Source organism: Magallana gigas, chromosome 7 (genome assembly GCF_963853765.1).
Source record: "Magallana gigas chromosome 7, xbMagGiga1.1, whole genome shotgun sequence".
In the NCBI taxonomy this organism is placed as follows: Eukaryota; Metazoa; Mollusca; class Bivalvia; order Ostreida; family Ostreidae; genus Magallana; species Magallana gigas.
In genome coordinates, this window is record NC_088859.1 from 14,581,431 (window position 1) to 14,609,292 (window position 27,862).

The 27,862-nt window shown below is 32.3% G+C and overlaps 1 protein-coding gene across 1 annotated transcript; it reads left to right on the plus strand.

Annotated features, from left to right (window-relative positions):
• Window positions 1-10,893: 10,893 nt before the first annotated feature.
• On the plus strand, window positions 10,894-17,294 carry LOC105340319 (chromosome partition protein Smc). Its single transcript, XM_011446295.4, has 3 exons — window positions 10,894-10,965; window positions 14,858-14,915; window positions 15,499-17,294. Exons 2-3 carry the CDS (start codon window positions 14,868-14,870, stop codon window positions 16,621-16,623), a joined length of 1,173 nt encoding a protein of 390 aa, XP_011444597.3. The 5' UTR covers window positions 10,894-10,965; window positions 14,858-14,867; the 3' UTR covers window positions 16,624-17,294.
• Window positions 17,295-27,862: the final 10,568 nt, after the last annotated feature.

The following is a 27,862-nucleotide window of genomic DNA, read 5'->3' on the forward strand; positions in this document are numbered from 1 at the left end:
TGCTAATTTACTTTTTTGCACTTTGTACTTCTAACTTCTACTAGACTGATCAGAGAGCTAAGCAATGCTTTTTAACGTGTATTGCTAATTTACCTTTGTGCACTTCTTACTTTTAGCTTTTAGTAGCTCTTAGTAGACTGATCAGAGAGTATTCTGAATTCTGCGTCGCATTTTTTTCGATAAGCTAAATTCAAACAGCTTTGCAGTTCTTAGGAATAAAAAAAAACATTTGAAATTCGAGAAGCCAGGACAAGCAGATGACACACAACACATTTATTTAGCAATATAAAAATTATAAAACACATAATTGGGTAAAATGCAACATTCTCATGCTTTTATGATATCGTTTTACTACTGAAGGATGTTGTAATTTTTTGCCTTCCCGAACAGAAACATACGGCAAAAATTAAAAAAAAAAAATTACTGTCCCACGCAATATTCATCTGAAGAGCAGAATGAAAAAAAAATATAAGTTTTGATATTCAAATTGAAATTGTGTGTTTATGAATTATGTTATAAATTGAAGTTACTGTAAAATTTCATGTACATGCAGTATATTCATTCATATAATCTAAGACTGGCGATTACTGTTTTATTGGAAGAGAAGAATCTGTCCGATTTCCATTCAGTACTTTTAGAAAAACCTTGACGTGCGTTGCTTTCCCCGAGGGATCGGGCGAGACGCGCGATTTTACGGGTGAGTGATTACGACCATTCGATATGGTATTTTCGACTAATATTTATCGTCTTGCAGAATAAATACTTAATAAAACAGCCATTTCATCATCTGCTTTACTGCTCCATCAAAGACTCGACATCGAATACCATGCCTAAAATCGACGGTATGCCCTTTATTATCTTTTGTAATCAGTTGATTTAATTTCACTTAACCTTTGTATTTTCTTTCAGCACCAATTCGATCGATTCAAATCAAACAAACTAACTGCAACGCTAGAAAAACATCTTCCCTTTTTTCTTGATGAAACACCACATTTTGATTGTTCGAACAATTTAATATCAAGACGCGAACGAGCTCAAGGACATAGCAAAACACTGAACAAAATAAGACCTGGTAATACTTTATTTTCCCTCTAATTATGTTGCAATGAAAACCGTTTAATATGTAATCCCCTCCACAGCAGAAAATAAAACGTGATGAATTATAGGAACAACAAATTTGTCTTTAAGATAAATGATATAGCGATAGCAATCGCTGCACAAACAGAACAATGACATCGTTAGTTCTTTGCAATAATGCAGTGCATTTCATTTATGAGATTCAGAGAGATAGTCATGTGTTGATAGTTGCATCAGTGTCATGTGCAAGGAAAAATAAAAGAGAGAGGGAGAGAGAGAGAGTCTTTCATTATCACTTCAATTCTAAACAACATGGTATCGTTTGAATAAAATAGTTGATGGATTTGGTTAATGAAAATAATGAAAAACCTTGGTTTAGAGAACGACGTATTTATTTGGTGATGTCATTAACTTGACCATAATGGATTTTTTGTCTCGCCGATAAATATAGCACCTCCCTCTGATTGCTATGAGGACCTATTTCGCCGTTACAAATTGCCATTTCTCCCCTCAATTTATCAAAGCGTTCAAAAGAAATTGGTGTACAAGTATGTCAGTATTTTCTTCAGCCATGACACATTTTGCTAAGATAGATCGAGACAATCACTGGACGCACAAAAAAAGTCACAGGTCGTAACTTACAACAAATCGTCATTCATTCATTGCTCACGTCGAAGTTAAATCTCTGGGGTAAAATTTGGTGACACCGTGCCAGTTTTGTAACCAGTTTGAAAAAAAAATGACCCAGAAACCGGCATGTGATACCAGGACCATGACAATGGATGCTCGTGCTTATGGAAAATGTTGCCGAGAAGAATAAATGTAACTTTCAGCCGATCTAAAGAGTGCAAGAAAGTCATTGAGAGATCGCACTTTTTATAATTGACAAGTGAAAAATGGGCCAACTGAATTCATTCATGTATCTTGAAAAGATACCAACTTAATTAAATCGAAAAGACTGAAATAATCTTGTACAAAAGATGTAAAATATGATCAGGTATTTCCCTATCTAATGATGACAGCTACGCAAATAGCCATAATTCCGTTTATCATGAAAACATAACTATGTCTTTGACAAATTATAATTTATAACTTGGCGATAATGCTAAATCAGAATCGCTACTCTTTGTAAATGGTTGATCAATGCAAACGGGGTTTCCCCCTTCACAATTTGGTGTAAATCAATTAAATCGTTCCAATCAAATTGAGAAATCGCATGCCATATCATATCATAAATATGTCTTTGTTGTCAAATCTAGGTTTTGTTTTACATGAGTGAGCCATAAGCCGGTGAAAATTGCGTTCTGTCAATTGTGTAAATTCACCTGAGGAACTATATATTGAAACTTTATCCCTATTTGTTATAACACACCTGCTATATTGGCCTTAGACGTCATTTCCCTTTAAAGCTGGTTGAAAAGTAAAGAAAATAAACCACTGTTGCAAAGGACACTATTTGCAATGCCACAAACAGCCTGCAGAATGGAGGTTGCCCTTGAGCGTCATATTCTAATTAATTCAGTTAATTTACAATAATTGCCTCGCGTTATGCTGAGTCTTGAGACAAGGGGCTTTGAATCTGCATAAGAAAAGCATACCCTGGAATATTTATTCAGTAAGATGATGGTTGAAGGTATATATCAACTTTCTACGGAGAGGTCATTTGATATAAGATATCAAAATATCAGCTCTCCTGATTAAAATTATATAAAGAGAACCATGTGTTAGACATTTTGTCCGCCATTCGACGAGAAAGATATCTTTACCAAATTAATCAGGGGAAGCGTAAATTATCACCACCTCTTTATTCTATTGCAATTTTATCTTTCAAATCAGAACAATTACGAAAAACTATTGTTATTTGTTGAATTAATTAAACATTATGCAGCTTGAGGGAGAATGTGTACGTCATAGTTTGTTTACAGGGGATTAGAAACGTTCAGCAGAGCGCACCTTTTCTATTCTGATGCATACTTAAATTACTCCGTTAGAATTCTGGTATCTCATCACTGTGGGTCCTTAAAAAATCTTTTTTTGCTGAACAATGCCAATAATTACGATGCCAATTTGTCACATAAAGTTTTTTTAAAAATATGCTTGTTAAGGCCCTGTCACACCAAGTTGCGTTCCCATAGCGTGTTCACGGCGTTGTAAAGCATTAGAATCGCAGGAAAAATTCAGAGAAATTGTACAATTTTAGTTGAAATTTTTACAAGTGAGGGTGTCACGGCGCCCTGACGGCGTCCCAGACGCTTCTACGGAGGAGGTCCCGCGGCATGTAACTGCGTTTGTTCTATGTACTTGGCGATTGACTGCGCTCTTGCTGAGCATCCGCCGAGCGCTCATGACGTACATGTACTATGAGATTTTACTCCGCGTTCACGGCGTGCTCCGCGCGCTGACTGCGTACACAAGACGTTCTTTACTTCTTGTTTGGTAATTTTGATTGTACAATTGGTATTGGAATAAACAAGAAATTTGAAGTTTACATTACATGTATAGTAAATAAATGATAAGAACATTGTTTTTGTTTTAATGAAATAAGTTACATTGTCATTGAAACGTGACTTTCTAAATAATTTGTGAAAGACAAAAATTTTAGTAGACAGGTCTACAAAAAAAAAAGTGATCAGTTGTTTGAAAACATAGAAGGGTTAGCAACATCAGAACAAAATGTCATGAATTCAATCTACATTCTTTAATAGGTCCTGGAGCATTCGCAAATGCTTCTTCTTACATATTAGCGCGTTCCTCAATTTGTATGTACACACCGTTGCAGTTATGAAACTATACTTAGTATCTTTCAAACAATTATGATTCAATGCTTATACATGTATTTACATTTTTTTAGCTTGCTGTCTTGTCTGCAAACGTGATTTATACCTAAAAAGTCCTATTTTATCCTAAGTTCATCCACATCAAGTTTGAAAATACTACATTGCTTGCTATTGTTAAACATTCATTATTTAAACTTTTGTGGTCTTTCTGACAACGCTATGGAAACGCGGTATGAACGCTAATGAACGCAGAAGAAACGTCAAGAGAGCGGGATGATGGAGGCAACAGCTCTTTGGGGTCGCTGTGTGAACGCAGCAAAATGAAAATCAACACGCTCAAACGCTTTGGATGCACAGTGAGAGCGCAATAGACACGCAGTAACATTACAAAAAATTCCGAGTGTGCAAGCGCAATCAATTTTTCAATGCGTCTATGCTAGTACAATTATGTGCGTTATTTGAGATCAATATACTTTTATGTTAAGTACTGAAATCTGATTTGTTTATACGCAGTGAATAATCCGTTCTATTACCCTTAGCGTTAGCAACACTCTTGGCAACACAACGAATTGTTACATGCGCGTAAATTATGCGCGTACGGTTCGCCGTAGAATTCACGTCATTTCTATATAAAAGCAGTAATTTAAGACATTCGGTATAATAAAATGAATAGTGCCTGTTTGGGAGGATAACAGTTGAAACCAAACCATGATAGTTTTAAAACCTGCATTCAGAGAGGACAGTTTTCCCCATAAATCTTTTTTTTTGTTATTGTGCTGAACTTTTAAAATCTAAATCGATTTCTTTATGGACCTGTTTTCTTCACTGTTTTGATGTAAGCAAAAAAATAATACACATTTGTTTGGCAATAGTGAAAATAAACTTTGCGCTGCATTGGTACGATGCTCGAACTTGATGATCTGACCAATTATGCAAAGATTCAATGAACATGATAAAAAAAAAATAAGCCTGAGAGACAATTTCTACTTATTAACAGTGATAGGACGAAGGAGCTAGTTGTATTTAAGGATATATACATTTTCAAAAAATCTTAACGCTGCCTTTGATGTACTTAATGTTCATTCGGTGAATGAAAGTTTCATTTTCACCTCGTCCGGAATAGTTCTGGAAATATATTCCATGGAATAATATCTCCTTTTATTAAGATATCTCAGATACATATTTTTGTTCTCTGCCCAAATTTACATTGGTAATAGGTATCCCGATCCTGTGCTGATAGGAATATTCCAGATTTGAACATGGATTTTGACAATGATACGATCTTAATGAGCATTTTAACAGGAGTACAGCGGTTTTCAATTGCACTATCAGTTCTTTAATTGGACAGGTCTTGTCGGTGATAGCTATGTTCATATATACATAAATTGTAAATATAAAATGGGAACGTTGACCCTAATGAGTTTCATTAATGCCCACGATAAGTAAGGATGTCACCAAGTGTATCTATTAAAATTTTCAAACATAACTTAATATATACAATGTACGTATTTATTGTCTTGAAATCTTAGCATCTGTTGCCTAGCTTTAGATTCTGTGATTTCCCCAATAAGAATTGCAACAAAACATATTTCACGTGTAACCCTGCATAGTATTGTTACATGTAGTGAAAAAGATAAAAACTGTTACACCAAATGCAAAAGTTGCCATCCACTCCTACGAGACCATGTTTAACGTTACATGTGCAAAGAAGAGGTAGAGGCTCATCTAAAAAGCTTACAATAAATGGTCACAGGGAACATTTGAATGATTTGTAAGCATTTCCTTTTACATATCCAGAAAAGAAAAAGTTATTTTTCTAATACAAGAATTGTTTATTAACATAATCTGAGATTGACCATCTCATAAACGTACGTACTAGTTGGCGAGAAAAAATCAGCTACAATTAAATGGGAAAAAAGATGGATTTTGATTGCCTTGAAACAACAAGCAATGTAATATTTCTCCAATGCGCGATTCTTTTATTATTATTTGGACCTTAACGTCCTTGAAATGTATTAATCTTCCGCATATCGCTATAATTATGTTTTTATTCTTTCCCTGATACAGTGATTTTAATCTAGGTAATGACAAAGACTAAAATTGTATGATTTGAAATTGTAAGAGCATTTTCAAAAAAATAAAATGTTGGATAAAAAGGATAAACATTAAAATTCTATTATCATTTCAAAACACTTGTTGCTTTTATGTAGAATAGTTCTCTTTCTAGGAATTGAGCCTTTTTTTCTTGCAAGTTTTCCAGTTTTTATGATGAATATTTTGATAAAAAATTTTCAGGACAACTATTTTATGTCACAACAAGATAAATAGGATGTTTTTTTGTAGTTTCATAAATATTAAAAACGTATGTTTTTGATGCAATTAGCTAGCTAGGTAGACATGCGATACGTAACGATAAGGAAAAGATGGATAAACATTAAAATTCTATTACCATTTCAAAAAACTTGCTGCTTTTATGTAAAATAGTTCTCTTTCCAGGAATTGAGCCTTTTTTTTCTTGCAAGTTTTCCATTTTTATGATAAAGATTTCGATAAAAAAAATTTCAGGACAACTATCATATGTTACAACAAGATAAATAGGACCGTTTTTATAGTTTCATAAATATTACAAAACGTATATGTTTTTTTTAATACAATTAGCTAGCTAGGTAGACATGCGATACGTAATGATAATCCCATGCATGCATCCTAATATTTCTTGTTGTTATACAATAAGCTAACCAGTCAATCAATATGAAAAGATTTACTGTAAATAAATGCAAAACTTTTTTTAAACCTATCATTTTAAACATAAACAGGATGAATCCTGCAAGATATTCTATAAGACCGGTGTATTTTGCCAGCCGGCAATATTATCTTTGTATTGTATTGTTTATTGGCTAAATTCAAATGAATTATAAGCTGTTGAAACATATGTACATAATTATAAATATATAATGCTACACTCTATCCAATCAAAATCAAACAGTTCGCTATTGACGTTAAACAATATTCTAAAAAAATATTATTCATACATGTACATTCATCGGAGGAGAGACCCTATAAATCAATAAATCAAATGATTATAATAATGATAATAATGATAATAATAGTAATATTAATAATAATAGTGATAGTAATAATACATCAGTTGGATGTACTAGTTATCCGACATCCCGTTTTTTACCTGCCTCACGCAGAAACATTGCGAGATGGCACAATTGTTTGCGATTATGAATGGCAAGGAGTAGAACTAACTTAAACATTGAAGGACGAGACCAGTAATATTTTTTTAAATACAATACCCGTAGACTTTTATAAAATGGACAGATAAGTATGAAATGGAATTCATCCTCGACTTCACCTAAATTACAATATTTACAGATACGCATCGATCTGACAGTTCCATTATAACGGCCTTGCTCTACCAAAAGCATATGCGATGACAGTCTATATTTTGTTAAAAGGACAACAAGGTTTTCCGGAATATTTTTACTCAAATAAAATTGTAACGAGAAAGTGTCAGGCAGATACTTGTACAATAAACATTTAGAGGATGACTCGAAAAATGCGTCTAAATCTTAGACGATTACTTTCTGCAAGAGAAAGATGCTTTCAGAAGATACATTTAATGAACACCGCCTATAAATGAACAATTGAAAGTTAAAAGTAAGTTTTCCCCATACAATATTTTATAAAGAGAGGTTTCCATTATCCAACAAATAATTTGATCGATTATTATTAGAATAAAAAGGAATCGTGACATTTCGTGTGTAAAAATCTGTCCAGTGCCAGCATTGTCGACGAAATCAACGGGATGCTGATGCAATTGACAAGTCAAGGTGTGGCCTATTAAAGGGGTATGGTCACGATTTTAGTCAAATTTTATTTTTTCTGTTTTTATTAATAACAATGCTTTAGGAATGCATTTCTAACGATCAAATGAAATATTTGGGTGCCAGTCGATGAGTTTTAAGCAAGATACAGGGTTCACAATTCTTCGTCAAGTAAACAAGGCTCGTGCCCTGTTTTTGTTTACATAGGTTCAATATACCAGTAAAAAAAAATCTTTTTCAAGCTGATTTGTCTATCTTCTTATTTATATTAAGCATAAATAAACAGTTCCTAACGATTAACACATTCATTGTAGGTCTAAAACTGGAATTTTCACTTCAACATTCAAAATGTAAACAAAAGCTTTGTTTACATAGCGAAGAACTGTAAGCTCTGTAACTCGCTTATAACTCAACAAAAGACACTCAAATTTTGGTTGCCTATTAAAAATGCGTTACTGAAGCCTTGTTAACATCAAAATCGAAAAAATAATTTCTGACCAAAATAAAATTTGATATGAAATTTGATTGCAAAAATCCCAAGCATTACCTTCTTGCACCGTTTTAAAGATCATAATAATTTTAAGAAAATAACGTTTCCTTTATTAACTTGATTGCCGAAGACACCAATGAGTTGTTTAGGCGTCTTGAGAAAATGATGACTTTGCATAAACATACAAAGTCTGTGCATCATTATACATATTAAGTTTGTCTTCAGATACCATTAATTTCACTGTACCACCAAACCAAAGAGTTCAGTCGTTATATTTACATGTAGTTATAGCTTTGAAACCTATCATCATTTTCTCTAGAGCCGCAGCGTTTAATCCTTGGATGGGTATGCTGGACTTTGAGGGTCGCTAAAGGTTCTACAATTAGACGCCATTAGCAACATTTATTTCAGAAGACGAAAATTGTCGGTATATAATCATGAGTTCAAATTTACATCATTTTATTTTGCTTTTAAGATTCATACTTATTGATATATTCTTGTGCTCATTGCAAGATTTAAAAGATGGTTTTTATAAGAATTTCGCAGAAAAAAGGAAAATTTCTGATAGAATATTACTTTTATTTTTCTGACTTTGGTATTTTTGTAAACTGGAAGTATGGACAATAAATCTTATTATTTGATAAGATGTGTAGGTGGTTTGGGAATATTCAACAAAAATTTTACATTTCTATGGACCATTACCAAGGTAATTAATATCGGATGTTCATAAGTACTATTCATTATGCCTTAAAAACACAATAAAACAGAATAAAAACCCCAATATCTTTTATCGATCAATGGGCGACCTTCAGTGTCAGAGATTACCAGATATATGTATAACACAACTATTGGATTTATTGATAACATTCTTTGATAAAGCTTCAAATATGAAGGGATAATGGAAAAGAGAAAAATGGAATCTCTCGATCTCAATAAGTACTTACATTTGGCTTTGTCAGTACAAAAACCAAAACATGATATTGTTTGACCCCAAACACCCTAATCATATTACCGTGATATATTGTTAGTCATTCAGAAAAATGGAATCATTCGATCTCAATCAGTATTGTACTTGGCTTTGTCGGTACAAAAACCAAAACATAATTATACTGTTTAACCCTAAACCTCCTAATTTTGTTACCGTGTTTTATTCTCAGCCATCAACTGGGTCATAAGTTTGTCTGTTCTTACGAAAGTAAATATTTACAGAAATGATTGAAAACAGAATATTGTTACAGTATTGTTTTTGTTTTGTTTTTAATACTAGTATTTATAAAGTTGATACATGTATATTCTAAGGTTTTAATTTCATCCTCAATATTTTCAGTTTTTATATACTTTTTGAAAAAAAAAATTAATATTTAGTATTTTTTCTCTTTATGAAACTTAAATCTTTTTCATTCTTATGTATGTTTGAGTTTTATAATTTAAATAAATAACCACGCCTCTAACAAAAACAAATTTAAGCAAACATTTTGATCTTTCTTACTTCAATGACTCTCTTCTAACTTGGGCCAATTTTCTTGACCTTTAGCGTCGCTAAATCTTTAACAAGCTGTGATGTTTAACAAATATGGATAACGCAAAAGTTAGAGTTACGGACAGTCAAAGATTCAAAGAAATGGATAAACACACGGAAAACTGATAAATGATCAAAGAAACAGAAATAAAGACAAACGAACGGACAAATAAACAGACTGACAAACAATTGGACAAAAAACCCAACACAAATGTCATAGAAACAAACAGGAATATATATTCAGATGAAGATAGACATGCATGCAAAAAAAATGTCCAAACAATGTCTAAATCAGAAAAAAAATTATTTTAAATGTTTATAAACTGTTTCTATACACCATATGCTCTCTTGCATGACGCATCATTCCTTATTGGTAGTCTTTGAAACAAGATTGTCCTTCCTTGCTGTGTCCTTCAACCTGGCAGTAACCAATGTAAAAATTCTTTTAAGTCCCACGTAAATAGTTACAATGCTAAAACGGAAATAGAGCAGTGTTGTGAGTAACTGGAGAGGAAGTGTAACGTTTTGCTTCGATACATGAAGACCTTCCTATAAGTATGTCGAAAAAGCCTGGCACCGAGTGGTTTCAAATTAACCAAAGATGAATCTTTTTTCCGCAAGTTAATGAGGACGATTCTCTTTCTGACGCATGGTGACCGGTTGTCTTGTTCAGCTCTTGTTCTTCAAAGACAGTAAACCCAAATATAAAGTCACTGTGATAAAAACGTGCTTTGTCAGTTTTAAATATATGAAATGAAGTTTCACCTTGAGAAAAAGGCTTTCTCATGCAACAGTTTGACAACTTTTTAAAAGGCCGTAATTCCCTGTGATTGATTAATTTATTATTTCTTTTTCTGCAAACATTTAAACCTAGTCCAATATATCTGCACACAACACTGTTTAGGGGTTCGCAATTGTTTGATCAGGTTAACCACTGCAAAAACACGCACGACTGTCGTTATTTGGTCGTTCTTTTACGACATCGGATATATATGACACCTTCACGTAAACCTATTGAAACCTCATTTCTAAGCAGACTATTTTAAAGTAAATACAAGGTGAAAACATCGGTAGACGACATTTAACTAATTCGATTTAAATTTCATACAACGGCGGCCTTTTTATACATAGATAAAAAGAAATATTATTCTGATGTATTGAAAAAGTTTAAATCTCCTCCCTGATTCACCGTTTCTCCGTGTTTAGAAACATACTTCACCAAAATGGTGGTCCGGGATACCGTTCTACGCTTCAGATAACCCTCAATAGGTAATCAATTGCTTGCGGTTTCAGCTAGGGCTCTTTAGAGAGATTTACCTAGAAGGTTTGAATTTCTTGTTTACACTTGATAAAAATGGCCACATACGACCCGTCGGAATAAACATGTAAGAAGGTACGTATTTTGCCCTTGAGTGTCATCTAGAATATTGTTACGGACCCATTCAATCGTTTATGATTTGTTTTCTATCAAAACAGTAACATCTATTGATTAAATTCATTTAGAATTCTGTTTTACTTATTTGCACTTTGCGTCTCTTTTCAACGCCTTCCGTTTGCATGTAGTTTTAGGTTAAAATGCCTGTCTAGGACTAGTTGAATGGACTTGTGTCATATTGGCTGCAGACACAAACAGGAAGCTGCCCTTGCTGCAGTATAGTTAATGTAGAATTATTCCATGAACAGGTCGAGACCAATATCTGAGTGTAATAGCCTTAGTTTAACATCAAAAAGACATTTCGTTTTGGTTGTAAGAGGAAGCAATGTCGATATTTTCCCCCCTCTTAATGTTGTTGGTCGTAAACCATACTTTGAAATAAAAAATCCCCGGCCGGTTACTTGCATAACAGAACATACATCACACGTTCTTTGTGGGGGATGCCATAAAACATTGAAATGAATCGGGGGTCTCTCCTATATAATAGAAATATAGATCTGAAGTCGATATTGATAGCAATAAGGTGACACAGGAATGCTTGTAGGACATTTTGGACGGGGTTTAAATAAGTTCGGTTTTATTTATATTGAGCTCGATATCGTTGAACTTAAAGAAGAATAAAAGTACAAAGAAAGTCGATCCGTGTTATATGCCACCAAATTTTAATTCTTAATAGAGTGATTTTTCAAAGGATTGCACTCATGGTCACGATGCATTGATTTTTTTTTTCTGAGTTGCTTTACAATCGCTGAAAACCGTATTCGACATGTTAAATGTTTATTAATTTGTTTTGTATAGATATCGATAACTCGGATTACACAGAACACAATAGCTCCATGACGTTTCTTTACATAGAACCTCTGAACACTTCTATGAGTAACATTGATAAGGAATAAAGCCAAATTTTCATGGACGTGACATTCTTTTATACGTCACTTGTATTCCCTTGATGAATGTAGCTTCGTTTAAAATCACCATTTCTCTTGTTTAACCATAATGAAAAGTTCTCTTCTCTGAGAGAGAGAGAAAGAGAGAGAGAGAGAGAGAGAGATGGATGGATGGATGGTAGGTACATGTAATGGGAGGAAATTATTGAATAATTGAGCTGATTACCTTTATCAGCAAGTTTTAATGCACTGCCTCTAGTGCCAGTTATAGTATCTCCGTTCATATTAAAGATAATGATCTAACTTGAAAGGTATTGAGGCAATAGTTATGTGAAAATAGGTTGAATAATTGAACTTTTTACGAGCTAATTAATACTGTTAAATCAATTATTTTGTACTGTAGGGGTAGTGTGTTATCCTTTTTTAATTCATATATGTCGACCCCAAAACTTGCGATTGACCGGTGACGTACATCTAAACAGGCGGTGTATACTTATCTGTTTACTTTACACTGTTTGTCTATTAAGTACAAAGCACCCCCTAATTCTAATGAAGAAGATATTCAATACCAAAATTACTAGAAGTAAATTTTATTACGATACAAAAATTGTTGTTGTGTTCAGTGTTGCTTCTGCTTGATATCTTTCTCTTTGATTTCCATGATTAATATAAATGCCTATATGTTTCATACCAATTTCAAAATATGACTTTTCACTGACGACTAATGATTATCATTTCATAAATTTTGGCCTTCAAATACAACTCCCAAATTTACAAAAATATTGACAGATACTTTATTTAAAGTGGAAAAAGCAGTCCCTTGTGACCTCATGTAAATCAAGTTGAGTTGTTCTTTGGGATAGGGCTAATAATCAAGTTTTAGCAAAACAACTTGCTTTCTAAACATGCCAGATTCGTCTATGTGTATATGGCTTCTTCAAAAACAATAAGTTTTTAATCATGCTTTGAAACAATGGCGTGAATATAACACAGGAAGTAGCTAGGGCTGAATACTGTATTGTCAGAGAAACCATATTAGGTTAAACTTTCATCAGGTGTAGGAGTACGAAAGCTTTAAACGACCGTGTGCCAAGGTTTTTCTTTGTCTTTTGATCTACCCAAATTTTACAAGGGAAAAAAGAGGAATCTGTCATAAAAGAATTCACAGATTGTTCTTTTTTCTAATTACTTAATTACAGGTCTAGGGAAGTAGTAAAACATATATTTTGTTATTTGCACAAGGTTTACTTTCGAAATGTCACTTGCATAGAATTTTTTTCCTATCCGAAATTATTTCGACATTTTTGGTTTCATTATCGAAATATGCAAATCAAGACATTGAATATATTGGTGAAAATGTGTAGGTTTATTGATTAAGGACGTTGTTTACTCAGGGTTTGAGTTCTAAAATTCGGATTGTTATAAAGTTCAATGTCATGAGTAGAATTTGTTCTTAACACTAAAAGTTTTCATGAAATGAATTATTATTGACAAACCATTTAGTATTTTTACTATATTATGCAATTAGTCTCAAACAAAGTTTTACTTTAAGCAAAACAGAGGAAATTCGGACTAAAATTTTCAGATTTTATTTTTCACTGAAATAGTTTTGGTAGTACTGTCATATTCAAAGTGAAGATTTTATCTTTTAGTCAACATCATTTTGCACATTTTCTGCTGGTTTTATCTCACTATTTTGTTTAGATATTCGAATGGCACACACTACAAAAATATTGAAAACTGCTTAAAAACGATAAAATACACCATATCTCAAAATTTTGATCATTGACCTCATATAACTTTTATGCCTGCAGAGTAAGGTCAATATACCTAGTTTAATGCTATTAATGTTTTAGTATTATCATCATTCAGTTTTTTGTAAAATTGAATCAAAAAAGGTAAGGAATTTGAAAACTGATAGAGGAAATTCGGACTGGAATATTCAGAAAAATTGTGAATAAAAACTTAATGCTTTGTGTCTGTTTAGTGTCACTGATATTCATAAACTGTATTTAATTTTTAAAAGAGTTTAGCAATTTGTATTATTTTCACAATTAAGAAAAATTCAATGATACTCAAAACGTTTTAGGGACTTTTCTTAAAATTTAAAGAAATAGTCAATGGCCATTATCTCAAAAAGTAGGTCATTGACCTACTTTTTTGAAAGTGAAAAATAGCACTACCATGATAGGTCTTTAACACACAATAGATGGTTTTTCATTATCATCAGTGGATTTTTTTTTCATTCTGAGTAAACGTATACCTTAAAAGGAAACTGAAGCTCTGCTCCAAATATCTTAATTCAATTAAAGGGTTGTTTTGGATTTTAATAGACGAACAGGCAATAAAGCGATAAATCATTCTATATATGCCCCTGTTTTATATGAATTTCATGACATACCTCTAAGTATCTGATTAGGTTTGCATTGGTCTAACGAATCAATCGCAGGGAATAAATTCTGAATTTGAAATTGATTGTTCTTTAAGAGAAAAGGTATTCTACGGGCCCATACGTTTAAAATTAACTGATTATGATAATGAATTTGAAATCACTTTAAATGGCAACTTAGATTTAAATAGAACCAGGAATTAGAAAATTTGTTAATCGGAAAAGACGCAAATTGCCTGATAAATAGAATTGTCTTTTATCAATAGAAACCTGATAGCCTAACAGATAATTTAGACTTTAAAGATGTTCAATGCATTTCTCATTCCTGTTGTTTACCAAGGGTATATGTCAGAGAAGTCTTTTGTCCCCAAACAAAAGACTTACAATGGTAAGACCCAGATATTGTAGGACTAACAGTAAATGTGACCGTGTTTGGTTTTTTTTATATAGATCAGAAGAAATGGCTGCCAGTGGTGCCACCATTATGCCACAGAAAGCAAATCAAAAGGTAATGATATAAAACTAAAGTTATTGTCTTTTACGATTCAGGTTACATTGAAAATGAAAAGGTTTCAAAAACACACTATTCTTATCTTGCAATTTCAAACCACCGCCAACTATGTGTCAAATTTCTCTAAATTTGAATCAAATGTGGATTAATTTCTGACGTAGATTTTTTTTTTAGATTAAACGCTTAACGTGTAAAATTAGAAAGAATAATTGAAATTCAATACAAATGACAGTTTGAAAACACTCTAAAATAGACTTATGAGTGTCAACGTTAAGATTGCAACTGAAACCGAAAGATATAACCATTTATTTCAATTTGCGTTTATGTATTTTCGTATTGATATATTGTTGATTTCTATATATATATATATATATATATATATATATATATATATATATATATATATATATATATATATATATATATATATATATATATATATACACACACACACACACACACACACACACACACACACACACACACACACGATTATCTTCTAAAAAATTGGTTCTTGTTATATAAATGATTTACATATCTTTCATATATCTAAATGTGTCGCATATCGATAATTTTATAGAAGGAGGCAAAACTGGGAATTGAGGGAAAGTCTCTATCAACATCGCCAAGACCGCCAGAGAAAGATTCAATGGCGGCTGTGTCAATTGAAATCAGTTCCCCTCCCTCTTCATCTCGACCTTCCTCAGGATCTACTGGGAACACTTCCGTCGATTTTGGAGAACCCGTTGGGAGTCTCCAACTTCCGCCGGGGGCCATGGGAGTTCTGGAAACGGTCATTAACATGAACAGAACATTAGAAACTCAGATAGACGCTCTGAGACTGAAGATTGATGTGGACGCCAAACACACCGAAAACGAAAAGAAAAAGATCACTACCGAAAAGGACAAAGTGATAAGATCGAAAGAGACGGAGATTGAACTGCTAAAAACAACCGTGAAAGACCGTGAAATTAAAATCAAGGAACTGCAGAGTGCAACTGAAGAAAGAGATTCTCAGATATTGTCAAAGATAGAGGAGATTGATGAACTTCGCACTCTTGTCATGGAAACCGAAGACTATGCAGAGGAGCTGTCGAAGAAAGTGCATAAACTTAAAGACGAAAAGAAGCATTTGGAACATAATGGTGCCCACAGAGAACAAAATGATGAAATTCGCAGACTGAAACACGAGTTGGTCTCTGTGAAGGATAAGCTTAACATCATGGAGAAAGAGTTACAACGCGCGAGAACTGTTATAGACAAGCAGAACCATCGAATAAAAGTTTTAGAATTGGAGAAAAATGACATAACTTCGAGATTCAAGGACGAACTCGAAAAAGCTTCTCGAGCAATGCGACAAGAGGTAGAACGCATGCGTGAGGTCATGCGAGTTCAATATGAAGAGATGAGAACATTACGTGAACAAAATACAGAAATTTCGAACGATGTGAGAGACATAAAAGATTTATTAATAAGAAATTCAAAGACACCCCGTGAGGCTGAGAGAGGTCCAATGTCTGTACAGAACTACGGCGGTGCTTCTAAAGGCCAGCTTACTGTGAGGTCATCGGTTCCTTCTTATAAGGCTTCGTCGTCAAAAGAAGGATTGCCTCCCCTGACTCGGGAACAAACCCAAAATAAATGGGTTCCCGCTGGAGCTAGGAGAATAAATGCTGCTTATTCAGCAAAACAAAGAAAACAATAAATGATTCTTTGTAAATTTCAAACTTTTGGAATGTCAATAACTGTATTCATTTTATATGTAAATGATTTGCAATACGCCAGAGGGAGGTGTTTGCAAATATTAAAAGATATTTTTATGTTTCAGTTAATATATTTACAATGTAAAATGTTAAAAAATGTAAAACTTTGCAATGTAACATGTTTAGCTTATGTCAAATTCGTGTAAGTCTTTACTTACTAAAACTGCTGTAGACTTTTTAGTGCAATGCTTCCGTGAGTTGAAGTGACTGTGTTCAATATCATATTGGATAGTCATTCAAACCCTTCGTAATGTATAATTTTCTGAACCTACAAATATAAGGGGAAACTGCTGAAACTTACTCATAAGATGCCATATATATCGTAGATAATTATTATAGAAGTGCCTCTCAAAGGAGGATTGCGCTTAGAGTGATTTGCCGATCCTTGATTTAGTTTTTAGTTACCATAGAACTCCATGAAACAGTATTGATTAAGCAGCATGTGATACGAAGGAACCTGTGATATATTTAAACATTGTATACCAACATGAATTTGCTTTTGTATATTTTTTTTTTGGAAAATCCAATTAAGGTTGCAAAAGTTACTTTAATTACTTACGAATTTTATACATTTTAGTTTGAATAAGGCAGTAATTAAAATGTGTGAATTTTGTTTTACCTCATTTTTTTAGCTAGTGTTTTAAACAAGACAATTGACCTTCGGGTTACTTGTGTCAAATATCAAATTGACGTAGGCCTGATTATTTCACCGTTGGCCATAATCTTGGCTCATTGAACAATGTTGAAATCAACATTTGTCAAAGTCTTAAGCGAAGCTTATGCAACCTGTGGATATTTTGCATTAAAGATTTTCAGATTTTGTTTTCCGCTAAGAGAGTACTCTAATAATAAAATTTTAAAATTTTATTTTTTAGTCAAAATAATTTTGCATATTTTCTGTACGTTTAACCTCTCTTATTTATTAAGATAAATGTATGGCACGCAATGCAAAAATATTTAGAAAATGCGTAAAACCGTAAAAAGACACTATATCTCAAAATTTTGATCATTGACTTCATATAAATTTTAGGCCAGAAGAATAGCGTCAACATATAAAGTAGTTTAAAACTATATATGTTTTAGTGTTATCATCATTCTGTTGTGTTTTTTTTTGGGGGGGGGGGGGCGGGGATTGGGAGGGGGTGGGGATTTTGGGTGTTAAATTGAATCAAATATATAGGAATTTTAAAAACTGATCGAGGAAATTTGGACTGGAATATTATTTTTTTTTACAGTGCCATTGCCATTCATAAAATGTATTTTATTTTTCATAGTTTTAATTTTTGTAATATTTGTATAATTAAGAAAATCTTACATCTTACATTTAGTGTTTATATCTCAAGAATTTTTCTTAGTTTTACCAAAAAAATTTTCAATGGCCATTGACTAATAAAGTAGATAATTGACTTACGTTTTTGAAAGATAAAAAAAAACCAATTGAATTAAAGGTATTTAACATATAATAGACTATTTTTCATCATTATTAGTGGAATTTTGTTTTTCATTTTAAGTAAATGTCATCCTTGAGGTTTAATTAGGTCAGCCTTTTGAGTAACACACAGCCGGGCATTTTCCCTATCTTAGAGCAAAGAACGATAATTCAATTTTATTTTTGTGGAACTCCTTTCCAGTAGCGTCTCTTTCAATACAGCCACACGTCGATCATGTTCATTTATTCTGTAATAATGAACAACTCTACCCATCTTTTAATGTTCTTAATTTTTCTCGTAGGTGGTCTAAATTCCGTTGAAACAGATTCAGTTCAACTAGGTGAGTCGAGAAGATGTATCTTTTCAGGATTACTATGTACAGACTATATTAACATATACATTATGGTCAGGATATATCTGATAAAACTGAAGTCAGGAATTCAGTTATCATTGTAAACATCTGGTGTATGTAATGCAAAAAAGGCCAACGTTTTGTTTTTCAATGAAGGCATTCAATAGGTAAGATGGTCAAAAATTACACATCGGATCCGCCTAAATATTGAAACATTTTGTAGTTATTGTCTATAATGATTACGTAATTAAAAACTTTGATAAATTTCGGTCTGAACATTTTAATGTAAAGGCCCATTTTTTTTCAAGTGGTTTAAACAGCCTCAGAGATGTCTCGACTATCCAGTCCTCTTAACATTTTTGAATTAATTGGTATCATTTTATCATATAGTTCAAAAAAGAATGTTTATAAAATATCAAAATTTCATATTTTGTTGGTACGTGTATATTGAAAGGTTTGTGTTTCAGTTTAGCACAAAGTGTCTCGTCAATTCTTGATTTGAAATAGGCTGGTCGGTATAAAGCATTTAATTCACTAGTGTTTCCTTTTTATTAGATCTATTCTTTTCAGAAAACTCAGTAATTGACCAACACTAAGTAGCCCTGTTATATGAAAAAAGCATTGTGATGGAGTTTAGTACTCGTTGCTATATAAACTAGTTGTCGATCTCCATTATAAATCATCCACATTTCATGAAAACTTCAAAATCGAAAAAAATCTTTGAAAAAAAAAAATTATATAATGTAAAACCATTTAATCCATAAGTTAAACTTAAGTCATCACGCTATAACCTTTTGGATACATTTGGATACAAACAAATCAACATCAACTGTCATGACTTCCCAGAAATAGTGGCTGGTTCATTGTACAGAATAGTTAAAGATCAGACACACTCCTACACGCTCCTACACAACGATGTAATTATCCTTAATCGAGTGAAAGATAAACATCGGGGGAATGAGGAAGTGATAGAAATGAACAAGCGGTTGCTCTGTTGTTTCTACTTCTGGGGGTGAGAGTTTGCCAACAACGTATTTACCGTTAAAGCATAGAGATTGTAAGCAATCTATAACAAACTATAATAATTTCGCCAGTTTCATAATACAAAGACCATACATGAAAAAGTGTTAGAACCGGTGTTATAGTGTGCATTTTCCCCCGTGCCCCCCCCCCCCCCCGGAAAATGGCTATATAGCGCCTCACCCCCGAGAAAATGGCTATATAGCAGCTTTTTTCCCACGGAAAGCTGACTATATAGTGAGCTTTCCACTCTTTTATAGCCAGATTACCCCAATTATATAGTAGGGGGGAAGGCTACTATATAGCAGGTTTTCCGGGGGGGGGGGGGGACTGCAACGAATTGCTAACAAAGTATTTACCTTTTACAGCACGTTTTTATTTTACAGCAAGCTTTAGAATGAATAAGTATACGTGGTCATAGAATATAACAAACTATAGTTTTTATCCATTTCAAAAGTAATGATTATTCATACAATTGGATTTAACTTGGATTATACTGACAATGAGCATGTTCTATCACTAAATACAGAATATCAGAATTTACGTACATATATCATGATGCACGGTACGTATATTGGCCAACTGTTTTTGAGCAATGAGAGTTAAGGTTATGTATTAAGTACTACCCATATTTACCCGAAAAAGCGATGACGTTTATTTCCAATGTCGAGCGTTCAGCAAACGTTATATAGTAAAAAAAAATTCTCTGTCGCTGAATGGATTTCTAAAAAGGTTGTAATTATTTAAGAAATAAAATCTGAGATATAACATTCGCATGTTTTCTGCTTTTGAACGCTTCTTTATTATGTACTCTTCAAATGATAACTTCTGCTTATTACAATCAACTGAAAGAAAAATATTTTAATTCGATTTAAGCGATCTTTCAGAAAAATATTTTAATTCAATTTAAGCGATCTTTCAGTTTATTCGTCATTGAAATCAACTTTGAGTATTTCTAGCTTTTCATTTTATTAAATATCTATTTTTGGTAAGTGAATCCATCATTAAGTAACATCGTAATCGAAAAAATTGAAATTCAAAAAACAACCGAAAACCAGCAATTTACAAATTATAAGAAAATCAATCCTTTTCTTGATATTGAAACACGTGGGTCGGAAAGCGTGGGTGTTTTATAGTTATACAATAACGACGGTCTTTATTAAGATATCCTGATCAGGATAATCATTAGAAAATCTGCCATACTTCTAAGCAAGAATGACAATTAATCTGTTCCGGAGTTTCTGATTTCATTAACGGTCAATTCCAGAGGTACATCTGTAGCATTAAGGTTAGTAGTTAATTTCGAGTATGCCTATCGTGAACAATAAATCGTCTTCTGCGTTTTATTTATCATTCAAGGTCTTCAGACAACATCTCAGACAGTCTGGGCCAGTGAGAACCCTTGTCTTAATGCTTGATCTTAGGAGATTCTGTGTTTATTCGTTTTTCTATAAAGCTTTTTAATGAGAAGTACAGTGATCTGACTTTGATTTAGAAAAACCAAAACCACCATTGTGCATATTCTGTATACGCCGTATTCTACTGATGCCGATGAACAAGAGTCGGTGAATGCACCTTTAATACAATATCTGCAAGACACCCCGCGGTGCAGGAAAATTTAGAACTTTGGTTAGATACAGGAATATCTCTTTAATGCAAGGGAGATTATTTTATCTGGAGATATGAATTGCATCACAGCGTTTCACTTCGAAATACCACATTAATGACTAAGATACAGTGGCTAAAAATATCACAAAGAGTTCAATTATGTAATTTTTTAACAAAAATATTATCTATGGCTACATGACTACATATAGTTCCTATCAATGGTATGACATTGTGTTACTTTCCCGTCATCTTATTCTCTGTATTGATAACATAGTCAAAAACGTCATGGTCAATCGTTAACAAATTTCTCCTCGAGTGCAAAAGATAGACTACTGGAAAAATTACATATTCAAAAACGTCCTGGCGGCCAATCGTTAACAAATTTTTCCTCGAGTCCAAAAAATAGACTACTAGAAAGATTACATATTCAAAAACGTCATGGCGGCTAATCGTTAACTAATTTCTCCTCGAGTCCAAAAGATAGACTACTAGAAAGATTACATATTCAAAAACGTCATGGCGGCCAATCGTTAACTAATTTCTCCTCGAGTCCAAAAGATATACTACTGGAAAGATTAAATATTCAAAAACGTCATGGCCAATCGTTAACAAATTTCTCCTCGAGTGCAAAAGATAGACTACTGGAAAGATTAAATATTCAAAAACGTCATGGCCAATCGTAAACAAATTTCTCCTCGAGTCCAAAAGATAGACTACTGGAAAGATTACATAGTCAAAAACTTCATGGCCAATCGTTAACAAATTTTTCCTCGACTGCAAAGGATAGCCCACTGGACAAATTAAGTACCGTATTCATGAACCATCTTTCTTCTGTGATCAATCGGGGGAAATCCCTACTAAATTCCTAATGTCTTCCTCCAGAACCTCTTCGATAGGTGGATTGCTATGCCTTTAATATGTCTCTGAGTTCGAAAAGGTAATGAGGAAAGTCTGAAAAAGGAACGGCAAATGACTTCGAATTGATTCCCTCGCCTTTTTTTTTTATCTAAACATATAATAATGGATATGCATTGTGTCCAAGTAATGAGGTATAACATGAAAAATAGCAATATTAAGATGCATTTGTAAGTTCATATCAGTACATATTTGATGACTTCAGATATTTGATATTTGAAATATGATGATCTTACGAATTTACATATAAGCACATACATCGTATTTGATATATTATATGACCAGTTAATTGATAATTGAAATACGACCAACTTACGAATTAAAGATATAACGATGATGTGCCAAGTTTTACATTGTTTGGATTGTGTACTTTCTCTCCTTTGTGAATGGAAGAAAATACATGACGTAAAAACTTTTATTTCTCGCTTCTGATAATTTGTTTTTGTTCAGCGCAAGTAATGAAATTGTTATAAAGCAAATTGACGTTTCAAACAACCAGACCTTTTGTCATAACAAATGAATTGAATTCTTTTAAGCACCTTCTATAAAAAAAAATACACATTTTTCAGGTTATACATTCATTAATTTCTTAGCAACATATAGTTAAAAAAAAGTTTAAACCATAACTTTTAAAAGAGTAAGTCAAAAATGTTTAAACTCTAAATCTCGAAAAGAATATAAATCTTGATTCTTAAGTGTTTCATGTCTAAGATTAGTGATATTGTTTGCCTTTTCTAGCTTGATCAGATGCAAATACGTTGAGAGGTACATTGACAAGATAAACCTACAATTTGTTTGAAACGGATGAGCTTGTAAAACGTTCTTACGACTGTATTGATTTCTGTCATACTAAGCCTTATACATACATGCCATTATTTTTCCCTTCTTCATTTTCTCTGCAACTGCCACGACCTTGACTCCGTATGGTAGACTATGATATAGAATTTAATATTACAAAGTTTCGTTTGCATTTTGCCATTGATTTATGTGTGATAAAACATCCTTGAGCTATTTAAACCTTCTCCATTGATAGTTAGCTTCGTTCCAATGTTTAACCGATCAAACGATGCCTATTTTGATTCAATTACAAGTACATTGTATCTTAAGGTATGCTTTCAATTTTTAAAGGTGCATATATATATATATATATATATATAGAGAGAGAGAGAGAGAGAGAGAGAGAGAGAGAGAGCAATATGTACTAGTATTAAACATTATACATTATGACAATTCTTTCACCATCTAAGTAAAGTTAAATTAATTCCATGTGCATGTTACGATTCCAAATTTTTGCAACTGAAAATACCTGTTAAATCGTGTTCATTAATTTGCATTAATGAATCATACAATGATATCCTTTTATTATACATTCATGAGAAAATTGCGTATTGTTGGTGGGTTTTTTTTTTAAAGAATATAATCATGTTACTTTATGTTGCGTTTCATCACTTAACTGTTGTCCTTCGCAAATATACAGACCAATAATAAAACAACAAGATAGCTTTACTACTTTTACATCATAGCTTTGTCAATCATATTAATTTTCTTATTGAATCAGACAAAACAAAGAAAACTATCTACCTCCTGATAAACGCAAAATCAGGATTCGCTTTAGCAACAATTCAAGCAGGAAGTGAACATTTTGTCTCAATGTCGAAATGAAAAGAAAAAAAATCCAATGAGAAAGACATGGCAGTTAATCTGAATTATGCCTTTCTTGCATAATTAAAGTATTCGGCGTTCCAAATTCATATGATTGACGTCACGATGTAACAGTTAAAAGTCAAATTGTGACGTAAAAATAAAAATATCACGTTACCCACTGGGTAAATAACTGATTGTAATGTCAAGTATGCGGCAATACTTTTATATCACCCTGTTTCATCTGACATTTTCTCAAAGCTTATAAAATGACTTGAAAAAGGTTAATTTCTCAAACGTACAATATACCAAAGATCCTGATACTCTGGAATTAATTTTAAAAAAGGAAAAATCAATGTGTGTCTATAGTGTACCTGGCAGCAATGATCAAAACGGAGAGATTATGTTCTCTAAAGATCATCTAATAAAAGATGTTTAAGCAGTGTTCATCAACCTTAAATACACCTTCAATATAACATTCTAACCCTCTTGTAAATTTCCATTTTGTACTTAGACAACATTTTTTCTTTAATTAAATGAAATTGCATGTGACAGCAAATCCTTCTAACTGTTGATTCAATTTGCGCCATGCTGGTGCAAAATTGAGAGGCATAGTAAAAGAATTGCACTCCAAGAACCTATAATTGAGACGGGACATGTATTTTGGACCCATATAATATGCTCTTAATTGTGTAATAAATCACCGAATGCAAACATTCGAAACCAAAATAATTTTTATTGGTGCATTCAGTTGCAAATGCTTTTTTTAAGGAAAAAATTCCAATTTTTTAGTGTTAAAGTAAAACGAATCACAGGTTCCTTTTTTTTGTTACTTTGGCTTCTTGATACTTTTGAAGAATACAGTCATTCAGTAATTCAGTGTTATCTGTAAAACAATATCTTTATTTTATATATGAATTTTTATTGATAAGCAAAAAAAAAAACAAACAAAACAAAAAACCAAATGTACAATACATTTTGTTTCGTTTAACGTTTGTATAGGTAAAAATTTGAATATAAATTCTGGGTGAACCCACTTTAACTGTCGGGGGGGGGGGGGGGCAAAACCAATAGATAATTTCCAGTACAGTTTAATTCCACATGCATTTTTGTGTAACCTAACCTTTTAATTTAAAAACAACTCTTTAACGTGTTGATATTTCTCTCGTAATTTCCAATACAAATTAAAATGTTACATTTTGAAAAGTCCGTATGCATATCAAAATTTTTTTTATTAAAAAACCTTTGGAAAAGTAAAAGCTAATTTTATATCTGAGTGCACTGAAATATATTTCACTCCTTAGATACAAATATAGTTTGTATGGATCGGCTAAATAGACATAATTTGTCCCCGGGACCTAGACACGATTTGAGATGAAAAATTTTATTTTTAATTTTTATATATAAAATGGTTTACTTGAGTGTTTTGAATGATTTACCAAAATTTCAAATTTAGAGGTCAAGTCACAAGCGAGGTACAGACAAAGGAAATCGGTGTTATGTAAACAAAGCTCGAGTCTTATATTTCTTTAATTCAATGTGTTCATAAATAATTTTATCAACATCAAAAACATAATTATATTGAAACTTATTCCATTACAACATATATGAAAACAATAACAGGGCTTTGTTTACCAAACAAAGAATTCTAACTTCTGTAATTTGCTTGTAATTCGATATTTGACTTTCAAATTTTGTCAAAGCATTAAAAACATCCATATTGACCATTTTAGACATTAAAAGCGAAAGAATAAATTTTTAAAAATTTGAGCTCAAATTGTGTCCACGTCCCTTTAAGCTGACTCCAGGGTAAAAACCAATACTTGTGTGAAACATATGAACATGATGATGATTAAAGAAATATAGTATATATATAACTTATATATAGTATATATACTAACACTTTTATTTGATTTGATCTTATATACCGGTAATGCCTAATAAACAACAGACATAATCCTTTAAAACAGACCTTAAAGGCATATTCTTTTTAAAAAAAAACCACCCTAACTTATTATACTTTTGAAAAAATCAGGATTTCTATGTAAACTTTTAGGCTGCAAGACGAGACATTTTCCAATAGACGAAGCGCTCAACAACGTAAACTATGGCAAAATATGCATTGGTACCTATTTCTGCTTTGATTGTTTAGACACTCATTATTTAGTTTCTTCCAATTTTAACGGGATCGTGATTTTCTGACAATGGTTCACTTTGTTACTTCTTCAAAAAATTAACCTCTCAGTGTATGTAGTGAAGATGTGCTAGGATTTGCCCCATGTTAAAATGAGTTATAATTAATGGTGATTTGTCAAAAAGTTGTACTGTTACATTTAAAATTTAATGAGTTTTAAAATTTGACGTGTTTTGACGTGTTTCTTGGGAAATTTTGCCAAATAAATATTCCATAATACATTAAAATATATAATTATATTCAATCAAAGCACATGCGAGATAAAAAGAAATGGTTAAGAACTTAAGTTCTTAGTCTAGTCTTAAAGTATGCTGGAACAAAGTTCTTCCAACAATAGAGTCTAAAAGAAGAGCTACAAGAGCATGTAAATTATGATTTTTTAAAACAAAATCCGTTCAAAATCTTTCTGGTATGATTTCTCTGATGGACATCATGACCCATATACATGTACATGTAGTGTCTGTCATGAATATCCACCAGTTTTCTCTTAAGTTCCACAATTAGCATGATCCCTAACGTCGTCAACATCACCATTACTATTGTATCTTCTAAAGTTTTAGAGAAGAATTGTTTATTTTTGTTTAATGACTTACGTGATAAATAACGCTTTATCAGATAATCTCAGATATTTGTATAAACAAAAGAACCGTTTTAAGCGACCACTAAATGTTACTTAAAATAAAAACGCGGAAGGGTTGCTGCTGAATCCGTGTTTCTTTGCCTGCCAAAAGCATTGATGTTACTTGCTTAAATTGAATCTATGACATGTTGTCTCTCCCTAATTAAAAAAAGAATATTTATGCCTTAGTCTTTTTTACACCAGTTAAATACAACACATCTTTTGTCGATGAAATGTTTAAACCGTGTCAGTTAAAAGCTTCTCTCTAAATATAAGTCAATCTGAAGTTTTCTTCCAAAGCTAAGAGTTCCTGTGTTCCTACTTTGAGATCTAAAATTGAACGAGTTTTTATATCTATATCTATCTATTTATCTATACTACTATATTAAAATAATAGACTCGAATTTTTGGGCTTTAATACCGAGACATCGGAAGAGTACTGTCTTTTGTTTTAATATTTTAAACATCATTGGTACTTGAAGATTACCAATTTGTTTTTATCTTTTCTCAATCAAGCTTCGCTAATTAATAATCAACAAAAATTCCTTTAAAAAATTCGGATATCATCTGAATAATTTTTCGGACTTTACAATATTGCGCATGCGCATTACAGTCACGCTTAATCACGTGAGGCTCTTTAGTTTATTTTTCCACAATATCACATTTATCACATGGATAAACTTAGAAACGATCATACAAACACGTTGGTGAAAAAGTGTTTAATTCTTCATTAATATGAATTAAATTTTTAGATGAAAGGTATTTACAGCATCATAATGGTTTGTTATGAATAATTCAATTATTTATTTATAATTATAATATTTTCAATGCAGCTTCGTTAATTTTTTTCAAAAATCGTTTCGGAGCGATTCTGCAATTTTTTGCTACATCACAGGTATATGGGAGACATTTTAACTGTGATGAAGGCCTGTCCCGAAACACAGTTAGATTATTCTAACTAAGGAGAGTGTAGTGAAAATAATAGCATTATTGTAGGCTTACAGCTTTGTTATGTAAATGTCAATAATATACGGTGTGTCGATGTATTTATTTCGTAAATGTCCGATATCATATGCAATGTTAACCGGTGCACGCACTGATCAATATATATAAAAATAAGTTAAGTCAAACAACACCCTTTTATATATGTACATATGTGGCAAAGGATAACAAAAAAAAGATTAAACCCCACAAATTTAGGTATCATTTCATTTTCAGTTTCAAAAGACAACAAATTTATGTATCATTTCAGTTACAGTTTCGGCATCTACAAAATTCTCTGAAATTGTAGGGGTAATGCAAATATTTTACTTAACAAAGTTTTAGATTCAGATATAAAGTAAAAAAAAAAATAATTACTCCGTCTCCGCTACCGTTTTTCAAACGATGTCTGATTTAAAAA

Excerpts from the sequence above, each read along its gene's own strand:
- LOC105340319 (XM_011446295.4), top strand. The coding sequence starts at position 14,868 with ATGGCTGCCAGTGGTGCCACCATTATGCCACAGAAAGCAAATCAAAAG. Across the intron at positions 14,916-15,498 it reads CACAGAAAGCAAATCAAAAG|AAGGAGGCAAAACTGGGAAT; the intron begins GTAATGATATAA and ends ATAATTTTATAG.